Source organism: Erigeron canadensis, chromosome 8 (genome assembly GCF_010389155.1).
Source record: "Erigeron canadensis isolate Cc75 chromosome 8, C_canadensis_v1, whole genome shotgun sequence".
NCBI classification, from domain to species: Eukaryota; Viridiplantae; Streptophyta; class Magnoliopsida; order Asterales; family Asteraceae; genus Erigeron; species Erigeron canadensis.
Genome location: NC_057768.1, coordinates 43,119,318 through 43,141,402, shown reverse-complemented (window position 1 = coordinate 43,141,402; position 22,085 = coordinate 43,119,318). Strand labels below are relative to the sequence as shown.

The following is a 22,085-nucleotide window of genomic DNA, read 5'->3' as shown; positions in this document are numbered from 1 at the left end:
AATATAAAGAGAGATACCCAGATAGGTTTGACTAAATTGTTTACAATTTTTTTTAGTGCAAAACATACTTGTCACGTCTTGAGGAGGTTTTAAGATTATGGGTAATTTGGTGTGATTTTTAAAAGATTGATAGTGACAAATATGTAACTTCATTGTTATTAAATGAGACATAAGTTAATTTAATTTACATATGCTAAAAACTAAATTAACCTGATGTAACATACTGTGCAAAGGTAGGTGATGGTGCATCAAGATTATGATACACACACCATTATTCTATTATGCATTTGATTTGAGCTCATAATCAAACCATTGTGAATGTGCATCAGTTGTTCATGGCCTTTCAAGAAACCTCCAACAATTCGATTGTAGAAAATAGCAGTAATTAATACTTGTATATATATTTATTTTTTATATATATGTTTCTGATGTCAAATTCATAACCGTTGATACCACTGTTAGCTGACTTATAAGAGACAAATGAAAAAATTGGTGGTTCTCTTAACTTATAAACCCTGCGGCATAATCTGAATTTACGTGCTCAACTCTTCACATCTGAATTTTGAAGCCTCTCGATAACATACTCGGACTCTCATAGTCTCATTTGTGATACTTGTACTGTTTGCCGGCTCTTTAGTAATATATAACTGCCTAAACTAACATAATTAATGTTTATAAACCGGACAAGAGGATGAAGATGTAATTGAGATGGGATAATATTCTTGATTGTTGTTAAAGTGCATGATCTTGGGTTTATATATTATAAGTTCAAGAGAACACTCGGAGGATATCATATTTGATCATTCCCCTCGGACCAAAATTGCAATAAAACCTTAAAATGGAGACGTCAAAAGCTATTAACAGAAGTTAGGAACCATATCTGAAGTTCTAGCAAACTAATATTAAGCAAATGATTTAGAAGCATGTAGTAAAAATCAAATACTTTATCAAAAGACGACGTTTTGTTGTTCATCGATGAACAACGAGTTGCCAAAATGTGCGTGTCAGTGTGTGTACATACACATTTCCTTGATCTTAAAACTCCATGATATCACTAAGGATTCCGTTCTCAAATAAAAGTAAAGTTAAAGTTATCACGATAAGTTCCAACTAGTCATACTATAAGAGTAGCAACTCATTTAACCAATGAATGTAATAGTACACATATATATACTTTGGAGTTTGGACTTGCTAAGATGCATCTTTCAAAAGAAACAGGATTTGTTAAGATGCCGGATTCAAAATGAACATTTTGCAGGTGTGAGAGTCAACCATAACAGTCAGGTTCCCAACAGGTCTTTCCTTTAGGTCGTTGTGCTGCATTACAAGATAAAAATGTCAGTGAGTCTATTCATGTTAGGTTATTGTTTTATTTTATCTCCAAATCTCCAAATCTGAAATGTGTAAAATACATAATACTCGTAACCGCTGTGATATAAGAGTACAGGTTGCCTGGCCCAAATGCAATTTTAATGTAAAGAATTTTCTATATGATTTTAACAGGTAATATAATATTGGTGACAATATTCACACACCACATATTTATAAGAATATCAACTTCTTTAGATCAACCTGCATCCTGATCCCTACTGAAAATGTTACCATTTTGACCCACAACAGATTGACCTGTTACCTAACCCATCCAATTTGTCCCCTTTAATGATGATGATGATCATGGAAAGGTAATTGTGATTTGTAACTTACAAGCCAAAGATCTCTGGCAACCACGATGGTATTCTGAGGAAGTCCTATGTCATCCCAGTGGGCTGTGATCGGCGCAGTTACAGGACCACGGTTCACTAGGAGCACAACTACTCTGTATCTGGAAAGTGGCCCTGCCCAAATCTGCCAAATGAACAAATATAAGTGCCATCTTGGTGCAAAAAGAAAAGTATATGAATTAACTTGAAGATGGGATTAGTGAAGTACCTCGAGATCACCTTCCATTCTAACTTTTTTGGCCTGAACGCCTAGTCTATCTGTGGAGATATAAGCATTTGATTCAAGCAAAACGATAGAAAGAGTCAAAATATGATGTTTAAATCTCAAAATAACCAACGAATAGATGTTCCTGTAAATCAGCATGATTATGAACCAGTTTTTACAAAAAAACCTAGAATATTTCAATCATAAAACGTTTTTATGTGTTTTACATGACTAGATGTTCGGGGGTTTTAAGCTTAGAATTCGATTAGTGCAAATCTTAAAATCGAGGTAGCACACCTTGGTTGACAGCAATGACCTCACTGTTTCCTAGGATATCGAGAGTCTCTTTTGGGACATCTCTAACATCACAGCCGATAAGAAGGGGAGCCTGCAAGGACTCGAGAATGTAAGCTTGCGAAAAACTTTGCCTTTAGCCAAACAAAATGAATAAACGGGAAAATGTATATACTTTGGAAATAGCCCATATGCTAAAATGAACAATGTATTCATCTTTTGTCATCCCTCCATTCCCAACCTCGAGCATGTCTGGATCTGTGAGTAACAAATGTCTGAATCTGATCAGTTGGGTTGAATCTGAAAACGAACTGGCATAAAGCGTATTCACAAATTATGAGAGGAAAAAAACAAACCATTCCAACCACCAGGTCTTGCATAATCTGCATAATACTCGTTCATATCTGCTATATGCATCATGCTGTAGGAATTTCAACAACATCATCGAAATAAACAAACTTTAGTTTAACATGAATTTACTTGAAATACCCTGAGAAAAAGCGAAACAAGCATATGAAAGTACCTATCCCATGTATCTTTAATGTCATTTGTAGTTCTCCAACTATTTCCTACTTTAGAACCCCATAGAGCAGGATGCATGTCTCCCCTAGCAAACCATTTAAGAACCGAAAATAAATATTGATAGCAAGTGATGTGATTGGTTGAAACAAGAATATTACCATTCACATAGTGACAAGAAGATAGGACGGCCAGCGTTCATGATAGCTTTAGTCATTATCGGGTATCTGCATAAGTTTAGACAGATCATCATGTTAGATAAATATAACATAAACCATGGGCATGATTTTATACGACTAAAGAAACAGCGAGTTACCGAATAGTTGGTTTTATCTCTTTGTTGTTACAGTTATCATACTTTAGGTAGTCTATTCCCTGCACACAAAAAACAATAATCGCCTTACTACATATAATTGAACAGCATATTCAATATATTTCGGTCCAACTATATGTTTGACCCAAAAAAAGTCAAAGTGCAGCGTCAGTTGAGACAACAGCAGCTAAAATCATACCCAAGAAGCAAATGTTTTGGCATCTTGCTCCTCGTAACCAAGTGAACCTGGCATGGTCTTGCTACAAGTCATGGTACTGAAAAGTAGAGATGAAAAAGTGATAAGCTATATTGCTTGAGGGACTAACAACAGTCATTATCTAAAAGAAGACGTGATTAAAATTTATATATAAATCATAAATAAATAAGAAATAAGAATCTTGCAGAAAACGTGAAACGTTGAATTCTGAGCCTTAAAGGAAGAAATTCGGTATGACAAGTCTTACCCTGAATCACTATATATACCAAGCTTAAGACCCTTGCCATGGACATAGTCAGCAAGAGCTTTGATGCCAGAAGGAAACGTCGATTTCTTAGGAACAAGGTTACCCTGAAGAGATGTTTTACATGTTTAGATTGCTTACTTTAAAGACCAAAAACACCCATACAAACACTACAAAACGAGCAAACCTTTTGATCACGAGTTAATTCAGCCCAACAGTCATCTACAATGTGATAAAACATCAAATGTTCAGGGTCATTTCCCAGTTCAAAAGTAAACAACATAATGATGAATATATGCAAACACATACCTATATTTACATACTTGTATCCAAGCTTAGCCAGACCAGTTGAAACAAGAGCATCAGCTGTTGAACATATTAATTTTTATGGTTATAATAATAAGTATTAAAATTGAAGCTAAACAGTGAGTGTTATTCATCAAGTTACTCACCAGTTTCTCTGATCATACTTTCATTGATGTTGCAGCTGAAGTGATTCCAACTATTCCACCTGACAACAAATCCTTCAAGTATTAGATATATACTTACTTATGGATGTTAATCATTAATTCTTGTCTAATGGAGATTCATATAAAGCATTCAGGGTTACTTTTATAAAAAAATCTTTATGTACTCCATATGGTAGAGAAAATATGTATGAATCAATAGTTTTGAAAAACGGCGACGGGAAAGCTCGACTTTTCCATGATAGCTTGAACAGAATCCCTATCCGTTTAATTTTACTAAAGCAATAGTTTTATTTATTTTCTTGTAAACTCTATGTGCTTATTTATTACTAGTAGCTTAATGAATAACATATCTTCTTTAATAATCCTAAAGCTACATATATATATATATATTTTATCTTTCAGAAATTGACAAATACAACCACAACAATCATCTAAAACACCCAAAAAATCAGAAAAAAATAAAGCAATCTGCCCTGCCACATTATATATGTGGACAGAAATACAAAATAAGAAATTGACAAATTAGATATGAATAAATATGCATACCCCATGGGAGGAGTATCAGCAAGGCCATTAGCTAAAAGATTCCGTCTCCGTCTCAATGTCTCCAACGACTTGTCCGCCAAAGCACGACCTTCTCCAGTAGCTGCCACGACCACGACCACACTAGTCACCATCAACAATAACATCATCATCATTATCTTGGTGGTCATTACTGCAATTCTACCCGTGCTAGGTGTTATAGATATAGTATAGTAGTCCAAATATTATTTAAGTAAAGAAATCTTTTTATCGGTACGTGTTTTTGGAATTCTTATTGGTGATAAGGACTCATGACACTTTGTATATGTATCATATCGACATATCACATACAGCATATTTTATTTATTTATCATAGGACCTGTCTAGAAACACGTGAAGCCGTTATCATCTAATCTTCAATCTTTTTCTAGGTTTATGTTAAAAAAACAATAGATTTATTCTTTTTGAACACGTCAATTTCGTCTTTTATCTCCATTAATAATAATTCCAACGTATCTCTCACTAAAATTCTAACATGTGACATATGAAAGGATAACCTATTTATCGGGCGTAAAAAAAACTTTTATCTCGGGAAAAAAAAAAAAACACTATTCAATTAAAATGTATATGATCATGAAATTGTTTGGGAAATTATAAACACAGCCCAGTTTAACATTCCTAGTATTTTTATAGTACACCACCATTAACCTATCATTACGAGAGGAAAAACTACTATTTAGTTAATTAAGTAATAACATTTAATTAAATCTTATGCATTATAAAGTCGGTTAAGCTAAGCTGCTTATCAATACATATGTAACTTGTATTATTTGGTAGTTTAAGATTGTTTTCTACAAATACTTTTAAAATGTTATTGATGTGGCAAATCCATATTATTTTTTTATGTAATTATGATGTTATACTGAAAAATGTAAAATAGAAATAGCCCTTTACATATTTAATAAAAATATTATACATTTTTTGAAAAGAAAAAATTCTTTTATATAATGTCACAAATAAAATATCTTTTTTTATTTATTTAATGCAATAGTCATTTTTATTTTATAAATTATTGGTGTGTAGCTGATAAATTAACTATATAATTATTGTGTTAGTTGAATTATTAGTTTTATATTAAGTTATAATGTTTCAATAACAAACATTACATATATATTTTTTTAATACATTTTATGAGTTTAAAATTTTAATAGTGTTGATTAGGTAGTTATATGTATTCAAAAATCAATGAACGAACCAACGAGCCACATTGTAATTAATAATGGCATTGGGTAACACCACCAGGTCAACGGTCAACCCACCAGGGTATTAGCGGCGACGTCGCCGCTAATAGTGGGACCCCCGACACATACCGACCAGCTTGCAGACTAACGTGACCGTCGACGTGGCAGTGCCACGTCATCACCATTTGCGGCGACGTCGCCGCTAATGGTGATGACGTGGCACTGCCACGTCGACGGTCACGTAAGCTGGTCGGTATGTGTACATCGGGAATTTAAGTATCGGGAATGGTTTTTTGTATTTGTTTCAGTAAAATGAACATTTGTTTCAATAATATAAACACTTGTTTCAATAATATAAACACTTGTTTGAATAAGATCAACAGATAGTGCATAGGAATTATCGTTGCAACAATTTGAGACTATATATATATGGAATGTCTAATTATCTATCGTATACTTATACTTGACAACCAATATTCATGTAATAATAAGTCATGGTTTTCATACTGAATCTTTGTCTATTTCGGAAAAAAATTTGGATACATAGGAATCATCATTTTCATTACATATTTGTAGTTGTTGTTATTGTGTATCTTTTCCTTTTCAATCTTATTGTTTATATATATATATGTATTATGAATATAGATATAGATATTATACGTATGTGTAAATATATATATATATACATATATAGGAATCATCGTTTTCATTACATATTTGTAGTTGCTGGTTTTGTGTATCTTTTCCTTTTCAAGCTTATTGTTTATATATATATATATTATGGACATCATTAATAGTTAATGAGGTTGATGTTGATTTGAATTGTTTCAGATGGATAGTTTAGAGGATATTTGGGCAGACCCAGAAAACGTACGTATTGAAGTGCCGGATAATGTGTTTGAGCAACCTGTTGCAGACGGTGAATATGAATGCGAACCTGGGGACTTTGAAACTGATGAGGTGTTCGGTTCCTTTGAAGAATTAACGGAGTGGGCTCAAAGAATAGCAATGGATTTGGGTTATGTTCTAGTTATACGGCGGACGAACAAAAACTCAAAAGAGGTGGTCAATAAAGTGACACTTATATGTCACCACGGTGGAGCGCGCGATGCAAGGTTAATTGGTCCACCTAAACGGTCAAGTAAGATAGGTTGTCCTTTCACTTTAATAGGCCGCTCTGGGCGTGATGGTGGTTGGAGGTTAATTGTCCAGGATTGGAGACACAATCATGATCCAACTACTAATCTGCAAGGGAATGCATACGCCAGACGGATGACGGATGAAGAAAAGGAATTTGTGGGAACCCAATCGGATCGCGGTTTGTACCCACATCAGATCCTGGTAAACCTCAAACTTGAATTTCCAGGAAACTTGACTCGCAAAGGAGACATTACGAACTTCCTAAAAGCGAGAAGAAGGTCGGGGCAAGCAGGGCGCACTCCAATGCAGGTACAAACATTAAATATTTTATTGTACTACGTAGTTGGAATTGACTTATTTACTCTATCTTGGTCATTAATCGCAGGTTATGTTTTCATTGTTGCAAGAGAAAAGGTACTTTTACCAGTTCACCACAAATAACAAAAATGAACGCTTGGAGAACCTATTTTTCATTCATCCAACATCAATGACCCTATGGCGCGCATTTCCCTGGGTTATTGAAATAGACTCCACTTACAAAACTAACATCTACAACATGCCGCTAGTTGAGATCGTCGGCGTGACTTCAACGGGGAAGACCTTCAGTTTAGCGTATGCGTTTATCGTAAACGAGCGGGAGGCAAATTATCAATGGGTTTTACGATGTCTTCGGTCCACCCTTGATGATAGCTTTGCCGTTCGTGTCGTTCTTACTGACAGGGAGCTGGCCCTGATGAGAGCTTTGAAGGTTGTTATGCCGGATTCGAAACATCTACTGTGTAGGTACCATATATGGCAAAACATAATCAAGCACTGCGAACCGGCATTGCGTATGAAGAAAGATGTTAACATTGACAGGCTTAACGTTTGGTGGAAAAAAGTATATCAGTCTCGGACTTTTGATGAGTTTAAGTCAAATGAGAAGGAGTTAAAGGAAAAACTTGCGGGTTTTCCAGGCGTCTACAAGTACCTGACCGATAATTGGTTGTCCCCATACCGAGAGCAGTTTGTGTCCTGTTGGGTCGATGAACACCTCAACTACCAAAACCACACCACAAACAGAGTGGAGGCCGAGCACCATCTACTGAAGGAAGAATTGAGGGGGAAATGCACATTTACTAGAATCCTCCAATGTGTTGATTCTGTCTTGATCAGTCAAGAAGCAGAAATAAGGGGCCAACTGGGGTATAGCTACGGGACCCGGAAGGGGAAACATAATTACAACTGTATGAAGGACCTGTTGGGAAAGGTTTCACTTAAAGCTTTGGACATCATGGCTGATGAAATTGTACGCTTAGACAAAGTCCTTAAAAGACAGGTTAACAAATGTGGGTGCAAGGTTCAGTCCAGTTGCGGGCTACCATGTGCCTGCAAGATTGCCGAGTACATGCAGCGCGGTTAGTACGATTTATTAATTGTATTTTTTCATCAAAAGGACATAATTTCATACACTTATTTATATAAAAAAATGCAGGGACTCGAATACAGCCTCATGTCATAGACCCGTTTTGGCAAAAGCTTGACTTAACACCGTGGACATGCGTAGAAGACGAAGACGAAGAAGACGATGTTCATAAAGTTGTTGATGGTATTACGAATTTCTTGGATCAGCAACCCAAGGCTCAAAAGAAACATTGGTTGTCAAAAATTAAAGACATGTTTAAGCCTGGTAAGACACAAGTGAAAGATCCTCTTGTTCAAAAGACCACACGCGGAAGACCAGTCGGCTCGAAACAAAAGCCGCCAAAGGTATACATAATACATCTAAAAAATATTTGTATTATTCAAAAATTTATAGTATATATAACTACCTCAGTTAAGGAAACTGATTCTTACTAATGGTCTAGGTGCCGGATCTCAACACCAACCCACCTGGGCTACGAAAATCCAAGTCCAGTCGACCGAGGGAATACAAGGTGCCAGATTTGAACAAACCACCACCTGCGCAGCCCGCCAGACACAGTACGTACGAGCCGTCCCAGTCCTGTCGTTATCCCGATAACCGAAAATTGTTCGACGATCAATCCCACCCTGAATCAGAATGGGTCAAAGATAATCCTGACATTTTCGGAAACCTGCACCCATATCCAGGTCTTGATGATATATATACGTGGGGGGACCCGTCCCAATCCTACGGGGTCGGGGATACACCATATGTGACACAAAAATTATATGGATTCGGCGATACGTCCCAAGACCATTGGCTCAACTATGACCAACCATATTCGAAGTTAGTAGATGACATCTTCGGGCCACCACCTACACAATCTAGAAATGCACCCATATATGAATCAAGGCAGGCGCAGGTTTCGGATCCGGAGTCAGAGGCACAGTCATCGGCCAGTTGGGTTGGGTATGTTGCGGAACCGTATAACGCCAGTCTTTCCAAAAATTACGCTTGGGTACTAGGTGAGATACCATCGTACTTAAGGCCGTACGTTATAGGCGCACAAAACGTTAAAGGAGACGGTAACTGTGGATTTCGAGCTACCGCTGTAGCTTTGGGGCTAGATGAGGAGATGGGTGCAGAGTGGGTTCGTACGCAGATGCTAGCGGAGTTTGAATCTGACCTCGAAGGGTACATACAAATGTTTGGGCAAACAGAGGGCAACCGAATGTTGACGGCGCTGCGAACATCTTATTATGGACGAAGCCGACCCATGCATCATTGGATGAGTAAAGTGTGGTTCCATATCCTCCTGGCCAATAAGCTGGGTATAATAGTCAACTGCGTTAGCCTACGTGACCCCCGAACAGTATTTCCGATGCATCACGGCTTAGATCAGCTGTTATTCAAACAACCGATAAGTATTGCGCTGATAAACAACGAAACCCATTTTGTTGCAGTGAAATTAGCAGGCGACTACCCAATGGCCTACAAGAATCCGGAATGGGAATTTCACGCAACCGATCCTGCACGTCGACTAGCAATAACGTACGCAAATCAAGAAGATGCGTATCAAAATTGGTTGTACGCAAACATGCCAAGAGTACCACCAGGCCCTCCTATTGTAATAAATGATTAAATTCGTTAAATGTTTTAAATCTACTAATTTCTCATATTTTTCTGTTGTACATACATTGATTTTATAATACTTTTCTAAATTTGATTCCAATTATTTTTTTATCAACAAATGTATAAAAACATAAAAAAATACAAATGAAATTTTCACGCAAATCAAGATTACAAAAGGAAATTACACTTCCGTTAAACGATGAATACAAACAATTAAAAAAAGGGAAAACTAATCACTTTCATCATCACTATCACTATCACTATCACTACCCAACCGCTGTGTGGGGGCCGGTGACGTGCTAGGCCCAGCATGGGATGATGACGTGCTAGGTCCGTCTTTGAATGATGACCGGGTCCAAGGGCTACCCTGGGCGAACATATCATTGACGTTATAGGACGGTGACTGCTGGGCTGGGAAGGGTTGCTCTATATCCTCTGGGAGGGGGACATTCAGTCCACGTGTTCCCCTAACCACACGCCCAACCATACGAGTATGTCCCGATCGTGTCCCTAAAGCGTCCACATATGTCTGCGTAGGCGGGGTATTGGGCACTTGGGAAAGTCTTTGGTGGGTATCAAGAAGCTGCTCCTGTAGCACATGAAAATTAAGTTAATAATAACTAAAAATTAGTTATTATCTTCCTGTATATAAAAAAAAAATATCTTTTTCCCGGATTTGTGCAAGATCTTACATAAATGGGCATAACTGCGTCCTGCACCATCCCATCTCGTCTCGTGTGGGCCCGCAAATAAAACTCGGGCGGGTCCTCACGTCGCCCGTCATTATCTTCCTGTATATACATTAATCAAAGTTATATATTTGTATGTGTATCTCTGTATAGATATATGTTTACATACGTGGGTATAAATAATTACGTATAACTTACAGCGTAACGCCATTCACGCTGAGCGTATGACTGCCGACCGTGAGTACTGACAAAATTATTTTGTTGCTGCCTGTTTGTCGTGTTTCTTTGGGCAGCAATCATTCGGGGCTCGCTGGTCCAGTAACCCAGTAGATAACTCCACGCCTGTGGAGGCATCCCATACGGAGGTTGACCCTCCAGTTCTGCCAGCCTTTGGGACCCACCCCTGTTAGTGAACCAAGTCTTCTTGAATTTTGCTTTTTTATCCCTGTAGATCTTCAGGGCATCCTGACGTATCATCCTGGTCACGGCCTCTCGTAACGGGTGATTTTCTGGGTGACCTAGATAGGGTTCTAAGTAGAACCGTTTCTGCAATAGTACCAAGTAAAAGTTAGCATCTACCATATTTTTTAAATAAAGTATTTAAAAAGTAAAAAAAATTAGTTTTATACCATAAGCCAGTCAGTAAGTCCATCCTTGATGGGCTGGGGCACCTGATCCCACGACTCGTAATTATGTGGGACGGTAGCGACATAGGTCCCCAAATAGCTCTTGTACCACTTGGCGTGGTCCCCGATTGCCTGCCACCTACTGAGATCGTTATTTAACATAAGCGAGATTCGGCGTCCCAATTCTGAAACTCGCGCTCCAGATCGTTGTTAGCAGCAGCAGCTCTCCCTGTGCTAATACCTGCAAAACAAAATAAAATAACAAATATATATACATATGTACCATATATTTATATGCAACGTACATTAATATATACTTACCACCCGTACGCCTACAACCCCATTCGGGATTCCACCCCCAGTTTGGAGGGTCGTTGCCACCATCTCCGCCGTGAAGTGCAACCATTTTAACCTACATCAGCCGTCTCAATTTATAAAATAACATAAACAAACATAAAAGTCATAAAAAAGGTGCGACCTAAATTAACATATTTTCGACACAAAATTGTTTTCCAAAATTATTATACCTAAAATGACCACTTTTTTGCAACTTTTTTTCAAACATTCGTTTATAACATTAATACTAACCTAATAACAACTATATTAACAATTACAATTATACTAAAAAGTGTTTTTCTAACTAAGAATCATACTTTGAACTATAATAAACAATAATTATAACTACAAATGTTTTCCTAAAAATTAATGAATTTCTAAAAATCATATCATTCCTAACTATAATAACATAAGTAATCTTTCCTAACTATAAAACTATAACATTTCTATAACTAATACTTTCTAACATATAATTACTAACACTTGTTCCTAACATATTTTTTATATAACATTAAACTATAACATTTATATAACTAATATTTTCTAACACATATTTTTTCTAACTTTTTTTTTCAACATATATTTTCTAACAAAAATATATAACAATTCTATAACTAATAATTTCTATAAGAAATAAATATTTGATAACATTATTATATATTCAAATAAAAACAAGTATTTAAAAGGTAAATGAGTGTTATCTCGTCTGAAAAATAGTTTACCGGAAAAATATGTATAGCAAAAAACGGACTGTCTGGCTGGCCGGAAAAATAATAGTCACCGGAAAACTATAAAAATTGTTTTCCCATACGTCAGTGGTGGAAAATACGTTCCCCGCAAAACTGGTAGAAAGAATAAATTTTCGCCGGAAAAATGTCGCCGCTAAAAATACGCCTGAAAAACGACTCCGGGAAGCCGGAAAAGGTAGATAGTGTAAAAAGGAATGTTGATAACGATGATGAGGGGATAGATGGCCGGATTTGTGAGTTATAAGAATGGAGTAAAAAGGATTTTCCTGCAGAAAGAATGGAGGAGGACGAAATTTCTTAAGGAGGAGGAGAAGTATTCCGGAGAAGAGGAGGAGAAGAGGAACGAATGGATTGCATTGTTTATATCGAAAATCTGCCAGTGGGGGACCCACTATTAGCGGCGACGTCGCCGCTAATAGTGGGGACCACCACCACGTGATACGGTCAAACGTTACAGACGCAAGTGACTCTGGGACCCACTATTAGCGGCGACGTCGCCGCTAATAGTGGGTGGTCGGGTTACACTTTTCTCCCTGGTCGGGTTACGCGCTTCGTTAATATTATTCATTTTATTTGGAAGGTAGAAGGTTGCTATATATCATGTTCTTCATTGCAGTATGTTGACATTTTTATTAGATCGAACATCACTTTTTAATTTTTTTTTAGAGAGTTTCGATTTTTAAGTCCACAATTCTTCCTCTGTTTAAAGTATACGAGAGTAAGTACCCGCGCGTTGCGCCGGTGAGATGGTGGGGGTGATAGCCAGGTCAGAGAGTGTGATAGTAAATGCCTACGGCCTCCGTCTTCCGCCATCGGATTTAAAAATTCGTCGAAAGTATATCGAATGACATCTCTAATGAAAGAGCATGAAATTTTAAGAACACCCATACAATTTTTATAATTTATCGACATATGATTTTTGAGATAAAAGATTTTGAATGAATTGGAGGAATAAATGATTTATGGATGAGAGAGAAAAAAGATGATTGGTTGAGATTTGAGGAGAGAGAAAGGGTATTATGGTTATTTTAGATGAATATAGAATAGATGAGAGGGGTATTTTGGGGATGTACTTAAAATCAATATTGAAAATTTCAACTTGAAAATCAGGAAGAAATCTGCTTTATATAATATAGTATAGATATGTCAGTGTATAATAATATAAAAAGTATAGGGTAGTGTTCTATAATTTATTCTAGCCCAATGGGCCTCTACCCATAGTACTATATGTATTCTCTATATTAATTTGAGTTGTCGGCTGCGAAAACATAAGTCGTAGATAATGTATGAAAATGCATATAACGATAATAAACTGTTTGATACATACATTAATTGGGATACCTATCAAAAGGTTTATTTTTTTTATTCATAACGAAATTCATTTAGATTTTAGAGCCTTTAATTTAGTCGTTTTAAAATGGAAAAATCATCAAGATTAATCAAATTGCCTCTTAGGCATCAATAAACAACCCTTCACATGGTTTATACTGGTTAAAAATGGATTTGTAATTTACATAGCCAATCCCCCGTCGATAGTAAGCACCTGCAAGATCAATATATAATCATTGGTTAACTTTCACTGGTAAGTTTATGAAGACACAACATGTTATCACGCATGATAACACTGTATTCTTCGTTACCTGTCCTGTTATGTAACCAGCAGCGGGACTGAGAGCCAAGAATTCAACCAGGCCAGCTACATCTTCGGGTTGGCCAAGCCTTCCTGTAAATCAATTTATAAAGAACTATTTTACCTTTACTTTTCGACAAGGTTAGCATGTACGATATATAATTATTATATACACAAAAACTAACTTATTACCAAACTGAAGTCAATATAATCTAGCTATAACACACAGAACACTGCAGATGCAGTGAGTATAAAGTTTGTTTTTCGAGTACTTAACTGACTTAAATACAGGGGATCATATGAATGAATCATTTAAGATGTTTGGACATCGATAAGAATTAAGATTCAGACAAAAAAAAAAAAACCTCACCCAATGGGATATATTCCAAGATTTTTTTCTGGTATTGTTCATCAAGGCTAACAGTCAAATCAGAGATGATGAATCCAGGTGCAACAGCATTCACCTATTATAGAGAATGAAGGAGATCTATTTACGACTATATATGCTTATTACTGAATCATCAATCAAATATCAGACGAGCGCAGAACTCACATTTATGCCTCTGCTCGAGTATTCTTTTGCCACACTTTTAGTGAATCCTATCACTCCAGCTTTTGCTGCACTGTAATTGGCTTGCCCAACGTTTCCAGTTATTCCAACAACCGATGTTATATTGATTATTCTTCCCTGAATCATATAACCACATGCTTATAAAAACGATTGAACCTAAATGTAACAAGCTCATCGGAAAAAGAACTTGACCGGCTACCTTTCTCTTCTGCATCATAATTTTGGTAGCTGCCTGAAAGACATAGAAAATTCATTAAAAAAACGATACTTAAAAAAGCAAGTCTACTTAGCAATGGATCAAGAAGTATACTTGTGTACATAGGAATACACCAGTGAGATTCAAATCAATAACCTCCTGCCACTGAGACGGCTTCATCCTCATCAACAAACCATCCCTCGTAGTCCCAGCATTGTTGACTAATATATCAACAGTCCCCCATGAATCAACTGCCTGGATGTAATCATAATAAAGTAAACAAAAGTTTAAGTAATTAGAAGAACGAATAAAGATGGAATTAACAATTACTGTTTTGATCATAGCTGCAGCGTCTGCTTCTTTTGAAACATCTCCTCTAAATGTAAGTGCCTTGCCACCAAGTGCCTCAATCTGAGCCATAACTCAATGTTCACAAAATTGGTAATCTCATATTAGAAGACGTTAAGTATCTGATAGAAATTTACCTCTTTACAAACTTCTTCTGCCTCTTTAGATGACCTTACATAATTAACCAGAACCTGCAAGAATGGAATGTATGATAATCTCTCATCTTAGACTAAAACATCTTTTGAAATTTTGCATTAAAATGAAATGCACTTTGCATATATCTTAGTTGCTCATGAGGCCTATTCCATTAAATATTTGACTGCTATCCGAATACTAAATTTTTTCTGACCTTACAACCAGCTTTGCCAAAAGCTAGAGCAACCGCCTTGCCGATACCTCTAGAGGCTCCGGTCACAATAACAACAGGAATTTCCTTATAAGTTTGTATTGCTTCAGGACTTGTTTTTTTCACATTGGCCACTTTAGCTTTGAAACCTATAAAATTTCATGTAAGCCAGTGTGTGTGAGACACTTGACTTTTTATAGAAAATGTATAGCAAATCTTTTTTACAAATATGATACATTTGTCCCAGATGGACCTGAACTCACAACGTCTTGATTGTTAAATTACCTTTAACACACTAGGCCAAATACCCTTTGGTGACAAGTGTATTTTAACTTTAGTTTTTATGTACATATTTGAAATAAATATAGTTGTCAAAACAGATTTTATATAATTATGCAGGTTTTCAGAGCAGAGCCGATTTGAGTCCTAGACCCAAGCTCAAGTGTGCATCAAAATGGCTCGTTGAGCTATCAAGTTGAGGTCAAACTCGTCTCAACTCGTTTACAGCCATAGGTGTAATTACTCCAAACTTGAAGGTACTCCTGATTCTTTTCACCCGATCAATGACCCAACACTCGTACATTTGATTCGTTTGTTAATAGACCACAAATCAAGTTCCAGGTAAACAAAATTTAATGATAACTGGTTTGTATAGTTCTACATTACTTTGTTACCATTACATCTTGTTTAATACAATATAATATGTTAGGAATGTACTACAAATCGTATCATATATATATATATATATTATTTCTGTAACTACTTCATTAAATACAGCTTACAAAAACGTTCCTCAAACGCAAATAAAAATTATTTTTTTTAGAAAAAAGAGTTTATACCAGATGAAATAAATGAGACTTTAGTTGGTCGTTGCGGATAACTACAACTCCTGCTGAGCCGAGCTAAGGACACATTACAGCCAGAAAAAAAGATTCTGTGATCAAATAAGCCACTAGTACCAACACTTTCTACAACTGATGTGGATTTGTAAGAGGCAAAATAAGCAGATGAAGCCATAATAAGCATCAAAGATGTTACAGTGAAAGTAACAAAAAGATCAGATCGACTATATGTATATTTATACTATATGGTAGGGATGTTTACAAATTAACTAATTTCCACAAACGCAAGCTATATATATAGAGGGTGTTTGGTGGTGTTATGGACTTATGGTTGGAGTGTACGTACCATAAGTGCGATGACTTGGTTCTTTCATTTAATTAAATTCACCTTTTCTTCAACTTTGTCGTTCTCTCATTCTGCAAATAAATGCTTTGAGCCAAACTATATATTCATGCATTGTCTCACCACGGGTACAGTTTCGATTTGCAGTCATTGTTCCATCAACTTCATATTAATTTGCTTTTTTAGCATTATGAAAACTTGACCGGAAATATATATATATATAGGTATTTTAATACGAGTAATTTATTTTTGTGTTTAAACTTTGGCTGCCAAAGGGTATTTTATTTCTTTAGTTACTTTTAGCTTTTTACTGACATTCTTTCATCGTTGTATAATTAATAAAAAACTAAAATTTTCAAACAAAGGTTTTTGCATCAACCCAAGCTGGCCCATTAACCAACCAACCAAACCGTTGGACTATCTGTTGCGAGGAACAGCAAGGGACCAGACTGACACTGACCCCATCATATAGAGATCAGCCATTCAAAATGTTGAAGAACAAGGCATACAGACAGTGACCAACATGCCACACTTCAAATTACTTAGAAATACAAACCTATATGTTTCCGTTTAACTAAAAGTATGAAAACTGCATTTCAAAAATGAAGAAAGTTTGAAAACTCTACAAATGCGCAAATGGGTGCTAATTATTCTGTAGTGATCTCAGGGCAGAATCAGCGACTTTATAACATTCAGGCTATTTCAGAATTTGGCCGTATTTCGGTGCTCTCACATCACCATTCCTCCATCAATGTTTAACACCTGCAAAGCAAATTATCATGCGTCTACTTTGACATGTCATGGGTATGGTAAGGTTTTAGATGCGACTATTTCTACCATCAACAATATGTATAACAGTATAAATATCACATTTATTTTATAACATGTAAGAACTATAATGATTTCAATGGTAATACTGATGGTAAGATTAGATTTTCCCTTTCTGAATATATATCATGTCAGCTTGTTGAAATGGGAAAATTAAGTTAAAAGATTTTCTCAAACAACTTAATCAGAATAAGATAAAAACAAAAAATTTAGTTTTTTAGAAACCTGTCCAGTAATGTATTTAGACGAGGGATGGAGAGCCAAGTATTCGACCAGCCCAGCAACTTCTTCAGGTTCGCCATACCTTCCTGTAATTCGACTTAAAAAGGTCAGCTTTATACACAAGTCACCATTCACAATACTTTGATTCTCTGTTATAAAAGTAACATCCCAAATGAAAGTGACTTTTATATTATCTCAAACGGATTAAATAAATAAATAAATAGCCAAAAAATCAGTGTGTCAAACGGGCCAAAAGTCACCCAAAGTGGATTTTCTAATCATATAAACACATTATGGATTTGGATGAAGTAAATAAATTTTAGATAAAGAGCGTCTTTGGGTCAACAGGATCAAACCAAATTCTAATGAACAGCCAGCCAATTTACCCAAGCACCCGACCCATCCACTTTGCCACCTCTATTCACGACACATTAAGATAGAATGTTCCACTATTATTTATTAATGACACGTCTAAAGTGGCGAAATAACAAAGATAACAAAAGAAAAAATTGCGGGACAAAACCAAGTTATGATTTTTTAAGCAATGATTAATGATATGTAAAGAAGTAAATCATGATCAGATACATTCCATAGTACAATAAAATAAGATATGATAGAGTAAGTCTCATCACCCCACTTGCAGGAACATTACATATATAAGTAGAAATGAAGAATCAAGAGTGGTTTGATTTAAACAGAAGGAAAAGCTCACCCAAGGGGATTGTCTCCAAGATCTTTTTTTCAATGTCTGCTCCAAGTGTAGCAGTCATATCAGATGCAATAAACCCTGGAGCAATAGCATTCGCCTGCAGAAAAAGGAAATTGCTTAAGAATATACCTACGAACATTTAACTGGTGTTTAAATAAAAGAGAACAGTTCAACAAACTCACAGTTATTCCTCTGCTTGAGTATTCCTTTGCCACAGTTTTAGTAAAGGCTATTACACCTCCTTTTGCAGCACTGTAGTTTGCTTGTCCAACATTGCCAACAACACCTACGACAGATGCGATATTGACTATTCGTCCCTAAAAGACTTGCAATTTGTTACAAAGCCGTATAAATGATAAACATGTAAAAAAGTTGGGGAAAAAAAAGCTACTAAAAGACAATAAATGGAACTACCTTTCTTTTCTTCATCATAACTTTGGCAGCTGCCTAAAAAGAGAGAAGAGCTAATAAAAACCATATCTAAATTTTGGTAGGCTACAAATACTCAAGTATATGAATCAAACCTGTGTACATAGGAATACACCAGTGAGATTCAAATCAATAACCTCCTGCCACTGAGATTGCTTCATCCTCATTAACAAACCATCCCTTGTTATCCCTGTATCAATAGTTATATAGCCAAGATCAAATAAAAAATAATAACACGGGCAAGGATGAGTGGAAAAGTTACAAGGAAAAGAAAATGGAGGATAATTTTTTTTTTTCTAACAGTCTTACTGTATGTTGAAGTGAGAGAAGAAAACATAGATAGTATTCTTCTAACTATGCCTTTTACTACAAATGATAATCTACATTAGCAAGTACACACATGGTTGGGATGATATTAGATTTAGAGGCCATATAAGTTTTGATTATTTAACACCAGGTGATTTATATTAAAATAAAAAAAACTACATGCCACCCAAGTACATATTTGTTTTCGTTCACACCAATTCAGACCTATGCCGAAATTTTCTAAAATGACAAAGATGCTAGTAATAACTTTAACATAATGACTAATAACTATGTTTGTCAACAAAATATAATGCCAAGGGGCATCTTTCAACTAATACATATCATGTAACTATGTTTGTCAATGCTTGAATAGCTCCTTCGCCTCCTACTAAAATAGTTATTGTTGGATAAATTCTGATCTATACATTCAATTACTGTTAGGATAAAGCTCTTTGGCTGTTTTATTCATAGGAGATTTGTTTTAGCTCTAATTATGGGTATAAATAGAAGTATACTTCTACTTATTTTCTCCATTACTTTAAAAGATATCTTCTAACCCAGTACCTCTCATACAATGCAAGACCATGAAGTAAGACTAGGGTGAATTAGTTAACCTGCATTGTTCACCAAGACATCAACCGTCCCCCAAGCATCAACAGCCTATAAGAATTACAAAGTCAATGATAAATTTATATAAACGTTACACAGATAATCAACAATTGAAAAAAGTTTTGCTCACGGTTTTAATCATAGATGCAACATCTTCTTCTTTTGAAACATCTCCCCCAAATGTGAGTGCTTGACCACCCAATGTCTCGATCTGAAAAGTTTAATCCCATTATATTCAATTGCAATTTTTTAGATAAAGACAGCAGTAACCAAATGTTAGTGTTTGATTTATCATTCTTAAAAAGGTTACTAAATATTAGAAGATGCGTACACTAAGAAGATATAAGCCTTAATGCCTTATTCTTATGGACCTTTGCTAAGAAATAAGCTAAAAAGCTTAAGTTCTCACATTCAATGACCATTAAGTATAGATATCTAGTTGGAGGGCAGAGCATAAATCATCTTTCACCACTCTCACGGGTCATGATTGATTTGAAGATACAAGCACAGTTCAAACAATGCATATCATATAGAAATAACGAATAATCAGGATTCTGCTTTAAGTTTACCTGTTTACAAACTTCTTCAGCCTCTTTAGATGACCTTGCATAATTCACCAAAACCTGCAAAATAAGCCATAAATAAGCAATCACCCACAAATGATATTAATTGTTAAAACAATTTTGCTAACATCGATCTATCTATCTATATATATAATGTATATTTTTCCACGTGCAACAAGAATTTCAATCATGAGTACAAGACTCTTTACTGACCTTACAACCAGCTTTGCCAAAAGTAAGTGCAACTGCCTTGCCGATCCCTCTAGAGGCTCCAGTCACGATAACAACAGGAGCTTCGACCTGAGGTGGTGCTTCAACGCTTGCCTGATCAAGAGTAGCTACATGTGTTTTCACACCTACAAATCACATTACAGCAACAAGTTCAGCTTTATATTACCGCATCATATCATATTAAATCATGTACACTGTAGTTTCTACATCTACTACTCACACAAATATTGAATGTTATTAACACCAACACTTCTGAACCGGGCAACCGGCAGTCTATAGAATCATTTTTATCTGTTATGTGATCATTTCATAGGATGTTTGTGTCTACGATTCTATTTAGAGGCTACTTCACTTCAATATTGAATCACAAACATTTTTATGCTTAAAAATTGGATATGAACGTGTTTCCATTAAGCCATTGAAAATGCTCTCAACACACGAAGCACACATTGTACTTATTTCTAAAACAAAATAACTGAAAGCTATCGAAAAATGTTTTCGATTTTCTCAAGGGAACTACAAACCTACATGTTAATTCACAAGTGACTAAATCTAATCAATTGAGCAAAAAAATAACACAGGAAAGCAACTTAATCACATCAAACAAACAATTGCATAAATATATATAAAAAAAAAAAAGAAAGATAACTAACTATACAACTTTATTAACATACAAACACGAAAGTAAAATGCTAGAAATATAAAATTAGGCATAAAAATATATATACCAGAAGATGAGAAAGACAATTTGGATCCACATTGCGAATAATTAAAACATCTGGGAAGCTGAACTGATGAGGTATGCCTTCCGAGAAACGAAACTCTCCGATCGCAGGCGGAGGATTTGAAACCGACGGCGGCGGATCCGGCAAAAGCAGCAGCAGCCATCAGAGCTTTAGAGATAGATACAGGAAAAGAAGAAGAGAGAGAATAGCGAAGGCAAGCAATTTTGGTAGAGAGAAAGGAAGGAAGAAAGGAGTTTTAAGTGGTGTTTTGGGAGGGCTTTGGAAGCTCCGAAACTGTGGCGATAGACTCGAAGTTTTTATTACCTATTACTCTCTCTATTTTATAAACCTTGGAATGAATGTCAATCTTCTCTCACCCATTTTATTTTTGGATGCTAGCTGCCTATATAACCACTCGTATAATTTTTTCATTAACAACTAAAACACTTGTATACTTGTATTAAAAGGAAAAAATGCATTACTAATCAATTTTTCTTTTTTCTTTTTTTACTAAATTAATTCACTGGTATACATGTCACGTTATTGTTTTAACAACATATTCTCATTTTCATCGACAAAAATTAATTTCATGATATGATTTGACTACTCGGTCTTTTCGTACCATGATTGAGTTATGTATCTCCATGATTAGTGATATGTATTCCTTAAAGATAATATAAATCATACCTTTACACCCTCTTAAATTAACCTACTTAAACATCATAGTACGGTTGAATACTAGCATATGATGATTCATTATTCCACATGCATTCCATGGTTGTGTAAGGTCCTAAATATAGTGTTTTGTCTATTATAGAAGGCAATGTAACAACTCAAACGGTATAATAAATTTAGAGGTGATATGATTTGACTACTCGGTCTTTT

General features: G+C 35.6%; 3 protein-coding genes across 3 annotated transcripts; all 3 read right to left on the bottom strand.

Annotated features, from left to right (window-relative positions):
• Positions 1–926: 926 nt before the first annotated feature.
• LOC122580685 (alpha-galactosidase 1-like) lies at positions 927–16,421 on the bottom strand. Its single transcript, XM_043752951.1, has 25 exons — positions 16,233–16,421; positions 15,397–15,542; positions 15,185–15,238; positions 15,030–15,110; positions 14,814–14,954; positions 14,703–14,735; positions 14,486–14,620; positions 14,303–14,396; positions 13,943–14,025; positions 13,817–13,845; positions 4,530–4,649; positions 3,966–4,024; positions 3,823–3,879; positions 3,701–3,735; positions 3,517–3,620; positions 3,252–3,327; positions 3,056–3,114; positions 2,901–2,966; positions 2,744–2,827; positions 2,577–2,641; positions 2,396–2,478; positions 2,224–2,314; positions 1,930–1,979; positions 1,705–1,845; positions 927–1,317 (listed from the first exon to the last, which is right to left on the bottom strand). The coding sequence occupies exons 1-25, from the start codon at positions 16,417–16,419 to the stop codon at positions 1,225–1,227; spliced, it is 2,166 nt and encodes a 721-aa protein (XP_043608886.1). The 5' UTR covers positions 16,420–16,421; the 3' UTR covers positions 927–1,224.
• Positions 10,053–11,125, bottom strand: LOC122580686. The gene is made up of 3 exons (XM_043752952.1): positions 10,790–11,125; positions 10,595–10,693; positions 10,053–10,491 (listed from the first exon to the last, which is right to left on the bottom strand). Exons 1-3 carry the CDS (start codon positions 11,066–11,068, stop codon positions 10,132–10,134), a joined length of 738 nt encoding a protein of 245 aa, XP_043608887.1. The 5' UTR covers positions 11,069–11,125; the 3' UTR covers positions 10,053–10,131.
• Positions 16,422–17,084: 663 nt separating the features above from the next.
• LOC122578437 (3-oxoacyl-[acyl-carrier-protein] reductase 4) lies at positions 17,085–21,559 on the bottom strand. The gene is made up of 11 exons (XM_043750400.1): positions 21,204–21,559; positions 20,458–20,600; positions 20,251–20,304; positions 19,812–19,892; positions 19,687–19,732; positions 18,862–18,956; positions 18,752–18,784; positions 18,520–18,654; positions 18,341–18,434; positions 17,632–17,714; positions 17,085–17,340 (listed from the first exon to the last, which is right to left on the bottom strand). The coding sequence occupies exons 1-11, from the start codon at positions 21,361–21,363 to the stop codon at positions 17,308–17,310; spliced, it is 957 nt and encodes a 318-aa protein (XP_043606335.1). The 5' UTR covers positions 21,364–21,559; the 3' UTR covers positions 17,085–17,307.
• Between the last annotated feature and the right edge of the window lie 526 nt (positions 21,560–22,085).